This window comes from Juglans microcarpa x Juglans regia, chromosome 5S (assembly GCF_004785595.1).
Source record: "Juglans microcarpa x Juglans regia isolate MS1-56 chromosome 5S, Jm3101_v1.0, whole genome shotgun sequence".
NCBI classification, from domain to species: Eukaryota; Viridiplantae; Streptophyta; class Magnoliopsida; order Fagales; family Juglandaceae; genus Juglans; species Juglans microcarpa x Juglans regia.
In genome coordinates, this window is record NC_054603.1 from 3,570,520 (window position 1) to 3,578,054 (window position 7,535).

The 7,535-nt window shown below is 38.2% G+C and overlaps 1 protein-coding gene across 1 annotated transcript; it reads right to left on the reverse strand.

Annotated features, from left to right (window-relative positions):
- Positions 1-44: 44 nt before the first annotated feature.
- Positions 45-4,875, reverse strand: LOC121266883 (sulfoquinovosidase-like). The gene is made up of 8 exons (XM_041170725.1): positions 3,234-4,875; positions 3,005-3,137; positions 2,389-2,604; positions 2,064-2,219; positions 1,542-1,794; positions 940-1,340; positions 704-820; positions 45-603 (listed from the first exon to the last, which is right to left on the reverse strand). The coding sequence occupies exons 1-8, from the start codon at positions 4,247-4,249 to the stop codon at positions 268-270; spliced, it is 2,628 nt and encodes an 875-aa protein (XP_041026659.1). The 5' UTR covers positions 4,250-4,875; the 3' UTR covers positions 45-267.
- Positions 4,876-7,535: the final 2,660 nt, after the last annotated feature.

Consider the following 7,535-nt stretch of genomic DNA (forward strand, 5'->3'; position numbering starts at 1 on the left):
TCTATATAGGAAGAGCCTCCAGAATGAAGGTATGAACTTGAAAGAATGCAAGTCATTTGCTTATACTAGTTCCAGTTTCACTCATGCTAACTTAATATTAATTAAATTGGAACTGAGATGTACTTTATCCTCGAGCAAAAACTGTAGCATTCAGCCTGTTATCTGTAGGTATGATATAGGTTACTTGTGGATGAATTGAGTGTGTACAAAACTGGATAAACAGCCAATGATGAATAATTAGTGTCGCCCTCGTTGAGGACTGCTATGCTACAGAATGCTGAAATCTCTCAAATTTTTTACAAAGGTTTCTCCGATGGTGGAGCCAGTCTTTACAAATACAGCAGGGTAACCAATTGGAGCTTCTACCCAAGCTTCACAACCTTGTCCTCTATATAGTTTCCCCGTCCATATATGTTGCCAATCACAACTTTCTCCCACAGGAAAATAGACCTTAACATTCTTCTTGCCTTTGTCTAGGACAGGCGCCACTAGGATCTCAGTGCCAACCAAGAATTGCTGGTAGCTCAAGCTATGCACATGTTCATCTTCTGGGTAGTGGAGAAATAGGTGGCGGCAAACTGGAAGGCCCTTTTGAGCAGCTTCCTGATTTCCAAAAATACTCAGGGTGGGGCAGGGGGAACCTTAGCTTAATTATCTCACCATATCTGAACAGAAATTAGAATCTATAGAGTTCTGAGAATACCTTTACAAGTTGGATTCTGTAAAACTTCCATGCTCTGTACACCTCAGCAAAGCGAGCAAATTGAGATAAAGTTTGGTGGTTTGAGTAGAATTGGCTGTTGCTGGATGGCTTGTTCCCCTGCTCAGAAAAGACACAAATATCAGCTATTCATGAAACTATACCACTTATGGTCTCCATGTGAATAAATCAAAGTTGTGGTGTATGTTATGTATTCATTCAGCAGGTTTTTAACTTACTTCATGGGTCCGGAAGACGGTGGTGAAAGCATTTAGCTCCATCCAACGCAAAAGCAATTCTTCACTTCTTCTGTACTTAATAAAAGGCAAGTTTACTGCACAGTAGCCCCCAATATCACTGTGGTTAAAAGCATATCCTGAAAGTCCACTGCTGAGTAGGCCAGTAACCGCACTCTTTATCCCATCATTAGCCTGCCAACTTACCATTTGGTCTCCTTCCCAAAATAGCATCCCCCATTTGGGACTATTTCTGAACCCAGCTCTCATGAAGAAAACTAGCGCCTCTTGTGGGTCTTCTTTCACCTTACCCACACAGTTACTTTTCCATTCTTCCACAAACTCTCTGTTTATTTGGGCCCATAGCTCAGGGTACCTATTATGTGCAGAAATTGGATCTTCACCTGAAATGGTGAGGCTGATAATTGTCAGTATATTTGAATTCATAGGGAATGATCTGCGTTGGACCTTCTTGCTACTTGGCATTATTGTTCGTTCAGATTTTGATAAGTGAAGAACAGGTGGGTATTCATGCAAAGAGGATATATACATCATTCATTTGTTATGTCACTTGAGTTTATAAAATACAAGTTCAGATGTAAAACCTGAATAGAGGGTGGCATCCACAGGCAGGCCTTCACCAAAATCAGCCATCCATCCTCTAACTCCTTCATCCACCATTTCTTGTAAAATCTGTTTGAACCAACCAGCCGTCTTTGGGTGCGTCAAATCCAACATTCCAACATCAAAAGCTGTATTTGGAACCATGTATGGTTGTCCATGCTTATCTTTGACTAAGATGTCCAAACTCTTTGCCTCCTCAAAAAGGTTTCTCCTTTTGTTTGGTTTCTCATGAGTCTGTCAAAGCAAGTGAAAGCTGATAATAAATGGCACAACCCCTTTAATCTATCACTAATTGCAGCACAGCAATTTTCCCACACAAGAGTAATGCCATCATTTCACTAACAAGAGAAAAAATGTGACTAATTATATAAAAAAATTATAAATCACTTTGGCCTTTTCCTCATGTAATGGCACCACGCTTCTTACACCAATGCAGTGCTCCGTGATTGATTGCAGGAATTTATACTAAAAATTATTATGAATAACAGAAGGGAGATCTTTACTGGAGCTAGACAAGGATTGCAGTATGTCAGCACTTTGATATGCCGAGCACTGAGATCTTGAACCAGTTGCTGCCATCCATAATACCTTTTTGTATCCACTTCCCAGTTCCACCACAGTTGCGATCCAATCAATGTCTCCCTCTGCCCTACCCAATCCTATGTGACAGATCACTACACGTTATAAATGGATGCATGTAACTATATTTACAATCTGCTTAAAATACTGAAAAAAATCTCAGGTGAAGGCCTAGTTTTGATGTTTTAGAAGTTCTGAATCATTACTGACGTGGGTATTTCCGTTGTTGCATGAAGAGATGTGCATTACCTGAAGCCAAAAAGCTGAAATGGGAACATTGTAGGTCTTCAGCTTATTCCAAATATGGCGAACGGTTTCTGTGCCACCTTGCATTCCAACCACCGCACCAGATATTATCCACTCGGGAAGTTCAGGAGGCCTCCCAATGGTTTCTGTAGAATGTTCAATGAGCTCGGAAGGCGAGTTCCCGTGCAAAATCCGTCCTTGAACTGAAGACCCGTGCATCTGCAAGCTCCACCAGACAGAAAATGGGAAACTGCAGGTTTAAAATCTTGATTCATGCATTAAACAACACAATTGCGACTTTTTCCTTGCAGATAAATTACCATTTGTCGTGCGTGCCGATCCCATCTTTTTATTCATACTTGTATTATTTAACAGAACAAAATCATAAAAAATTCATCATTGATTTGGCAGTGAACCGATGCATTAGTCAAAAATAATTTTTAGTATGACATCGTAAGCATGCATCTTCCCTCACTAAAAAGCATTGTTTCGTCCAATTAATTATCTAAGTTACTTTATTACGTACCAATTAAAAAGAAATACCTAATTACTTTTGTCTCAAACACATTTACAGAAGTTGTCTTTGTGGCGCTAAGATCCACTAGTTAATAAAAAGTACCTGAATCTGAACTCTGTCATGCACTGTTAGATCGAAAACGGAATAATGATATCCTTCGAGATAGAGAGATCGCATCTTCGATGTCATATAGAATGGAGAAGGAGCATAAGTTGTACTCCAATCACCCCCAGCCCTGCAACAAGGAAAAATTGTTTCAATTCCATATATACCATACAAGTCATTATTTATAAACATAAAGGTGGTGGAAGAGTTTTTCTTTTTCATCTACCTATAGCTAACCAAGTTAGCTGCAAAAGTAATAGGTTGATCCCCTCTTCCGATGCCTTGTTCTTGAACAAAAATAGGTACCCTTTTGCCTTTGAAATCCAGATGTGAGAACTGCTCCCCAAAACCGTAGAATCTCTCATTTGCTTCACTTGAATAGGTCAAACATACCCTGTTGAATTGCGTGGATTCTTCAACTCTCTTGTCTTGTATTTCCTCCTCTGCTGAGGAAACTGTGACGTACCCTCTCGGCCTTGAAGTGTACCAACAGAAACCAAGCCTCCGTTTCTTTATCCGTCCTAGCCTCCGCCTAAAACCCCGGTATCTTCCTGAAGCTGTTGAAGAGGCTTTTTGGCGTAGCTTAAAGTTTGGTTGCCCAAGCATCACTTGGAAACCAACCTGATTGTTGTTTTTCTGATCGAATAGTAACCAATACCTTGCACGAGTAGAAGGATCCTTTGTCTCAAATTGTATTTCTGCACGAATTCCGTCTTTTTGATACTGCCTTTTCTTTTTCTTCATGCTGAAAACCCAACCAGTTATTAGCAAAATGGGGAATTGGGTACCATTCATATCTTTTTTCTGCTCAAGCCCCAGATGCCCAGATGGAGAATCTTGGCATTTAGGCTCTAAAGAATGATCAAACTGATCAATCAATCTTATTTCCTCTATGGTTTGGTGGTTACAAACCAAATGAACATCTCCATCTTTGACAGCAAAGGAACCCCTGCTTTCCTCCACCTCTGTTTCAACCAAAGCTGCAGACACAAAGGCTTGGCCGGGGATGGTAGACCATATGGGCCTAGAAGGACATGAGTGATGAGAAATGGAGAGAAGACCACCAACTTTGGAGCTCCATAGAAGCTGGAAGTCCTTCCCAATTGAGAAGATCTGGTGTGAAGGCACTTTTTGGGAATTGAAAGATAGAGTTCCTTGAATGGAAGGTAGGACTGTTGGGCTTGACGGAAAAGGGTTATTAAAATGTTTGTGGTGCTTTTTGGTGATTTTGAGGGCTGCCATGTTCGTATTAACGAGAAAGATGGTCCATGCAAATCCTGCTTATAGATTCTCAATCTAAAAACTTTAGGTTTGAAATATTTCCTTGAAGCTGTTGAAAAGTCCCTCTTCTTTTTCAAATACCCTTTTTTCTTAATGCTTCTAGCAATTTGGTTTTGGAGGAGAGATGGGTTTAGAATCTTTGTTGTTGTAGAGAACGTCAGTAAATGGACGTGCCAAACTGATTTGAGCTGCCCTCATTGACTGATACTCATAATGTTAGAATTGTTGTCTTGCACTTGTGAGTCGAGACCTATGTATTGATATATTGTGCTCTGTTTCCTCTTCTGTGAATAAATTGCCTCTTTCCCCAGAAACAGCTTACGATGACTCGAATTTCTCAAATTTTTATTTATTTTTGAAATGAAATGAAGACCATGTCAAAATCGGGAAACATTTGTGCAGCTAAGATTGCATCACTACGTGGGGTTAAGATCAAGACGTAGAAAGTCTTATAACGGTCCTAACTGGCTGGCTACATGGACATGGATATGTTTGACCATTCTATGAAAACTACACAAATCTATGGCGTTTCAGCTGAATTTATGAATCAAGTGTTGTAAAAAGTACTAATGTTACTACTCTCCATGAAAGGCTGCTATTTCTATATCCATTAGGATTCCACTTTCGCTGTAACAACTTTTTCTTTCCTTTAGAATACAAAAAATGCCTTCTTTATGCACATTCATCTGTTCTTCTATGATGGTTCACATGGCAGAGTCGCCAAACTGACATCTTTTGTGTCATTTTCTTGAGTACTAGTTTTGTACTTACCGAAAAAGGTTTGGTAGACGTTGGTGGTTTGCGTGAACACTTTGCACCTAGTTGTGTTTAAGGGATCTATCCCCCCTTTAGAGTACTGTTCCAAAAGATGCATCTGACCTGTTTGTGCTTCTTGGTTCCTTCTTTAGTGCATCTAGACCTGATAACTGGGCATATTCATTTTGTTCATGGAAACGTCTATTTTTTATATGTTTTTTCGGTGTTCTGTTGAAGCCTGAAGGAGTGTTTTATTTTATTTTTTGTCTTTTGAACTTTCTTTCAGTGATGGTATTGTTCCTAATCGTTATCATCAAGACTGCACGCAGCCTTGTTCAGCGGCGAGATTCACTCTGCAAGTAATGCACGTTTCAAGCTTCGTCGGGCTCCTTAATTCAAACTCTGCGGGCTTGAATGTTCAAAGTGGGATAGATTATTAGAAATAAAAATTCTATTCATCATCTCTATACACTATACATCACATTTTTTTCTTTTGTATTTTTTTTTCTTTTACCAAATATGCGATATATGGATTATGAGTAAAAGAATTCAATTAGTTTAAGAAGAATAAAATCATTTAAAAAAAAAAAATATGGTGTGTGATATGTAGAGATGATGAGTAGAAAATCTTGGTCATCATTAAATAGTTATTGGTTTTACTTTACTTGTCTATCTCTACCCTTAAATTTTGATATGATTTTGTCAGATTATAAAATTATTTTTATTATAAAATAAATCTAATAAATCTCGTAAAATCATGTGAATTTATTTTTATATAATTAGTGTGACTTCTAGTTATATGACAATAACATATTATTTCGAATGAATTAATTATATTTTATTATTTTCACGAATGGGATGTGGTTGAGTCGCGTGGTCGCACGAGTCCGATTGCTTTTTAAAATTTCTCTGCAACATGAAGAAGACCAAACCCCAAAGGCAAGAAAACGAGTCCATTTCATTGTGGCTTGTGATTTATTTAAAGAGTTACGAACGAGGCAAGAAAAAGACTCTTTGCCATAGAACAAAGCAAAGCAAGCAACCATTTTACCAACCAATTGAGCTGCGCGAATGCCGCTTCATGTGTTAATGCATTCGTTTTCTGGCTGGAGATTACATGGAATCAATCATTATTACGAAGAGAATCATAGAAATTCATTTTCTTTTAACAAAACTTCACCTTAAGCCACATCTAATACGTGTTTCTGACAAGATTTACACTAACATGGTGCAAGGAGGAGAAGGATAGAGTTTGTCTAAGGCTTGATAGCAGGAAAACAGGAAAAGGAAAAATGAGAAATAAACTGAGAGAAGTAAACATGATTTCTTGCAATTGATTTTTGTGTCTAATTACATGTAGTACTTATGTGCTAGTAAAGTAATATAAATTAATACATGTAACTAAAACTAAGCACGTGTACATGTCTCTTTTCTTGTAAAGATAATACCCTCTAAAGATGTTGTGTAGAGATTAACAACACCCATCTTGGCTAAGAGAAAATGAAACTGTGCAACACTAAGAGGTTTGGTCAAAATATCACTAAGTTGATGAGAACTACAGACATTAAGTGGTTTTATGATTCCAACTTGCAACTTTTCGTGAATAAGGTGACAATCAATCTCAATGTGCTTCATTCTCTCGTGAAACACTGGATTGATAGCGATGTGAAGTGTTGTCTGGTTGTCACAAAACAAAATAGCATAAATATGTAAATAACAAGTAACCAAGTGATCTCACAAGTGGCTGATGACATAGCCCTATACTCGGCTTCGGCTGAAAATTGAGAGATAGTCTGTTGTTTCTTAGACTTCCAAGAAATGAGTGCATCACCAAGAAAAATTAGTTACCCGGTCACTGATCTTCTGGAATCAGGACATCCAGCCCAATTGGAGTCAGTGAATGCCTTAAGGTGAAGTGTATTATTTGTTGGAAATAGCAAACCTTAGCCAGGAGTAGACTTGAGGTACATCAAGATGCAATGTACAACATCTAAATGGGGCTGCCGAGGCTTATCCATGAATTGGCTAAGAACTTGAACTGAATAGGCCAAGTCAGGCCTAGTAATAGTCAAGTAAATCAAATGACCAATAATTTTTTGATATGAAGAATCATGTTGCAAGAGGGGACCATCTTCCTTGCTAAGCCTCAAATTTTGCTGCATTGGAAATTTAAGAGGCTTGTAGTCGAGAAAACCAGAATTCTCAAAGATATCAAGGACATACTTGCGCTGTTTGAGGGCTATACCCTTGGAAGAACAAGCTACTTCCAATCCAAGAAAGAATTTTAAGTCTCCAAGATCTTTGATCTTAAATCTTTGATCAAGGAATGACTTTAAATTCATAATAGAAGGGAGATGATTATCAGCCACAATAGTATCATCAACGTATATCAAAAGAATAGTAAAATGCCCTGAATCATGCAATGTGAACAATGAATAATAAGCACGAGATTGAATAAAACCATAGGAAATGAGAACCGATGACAATTTGG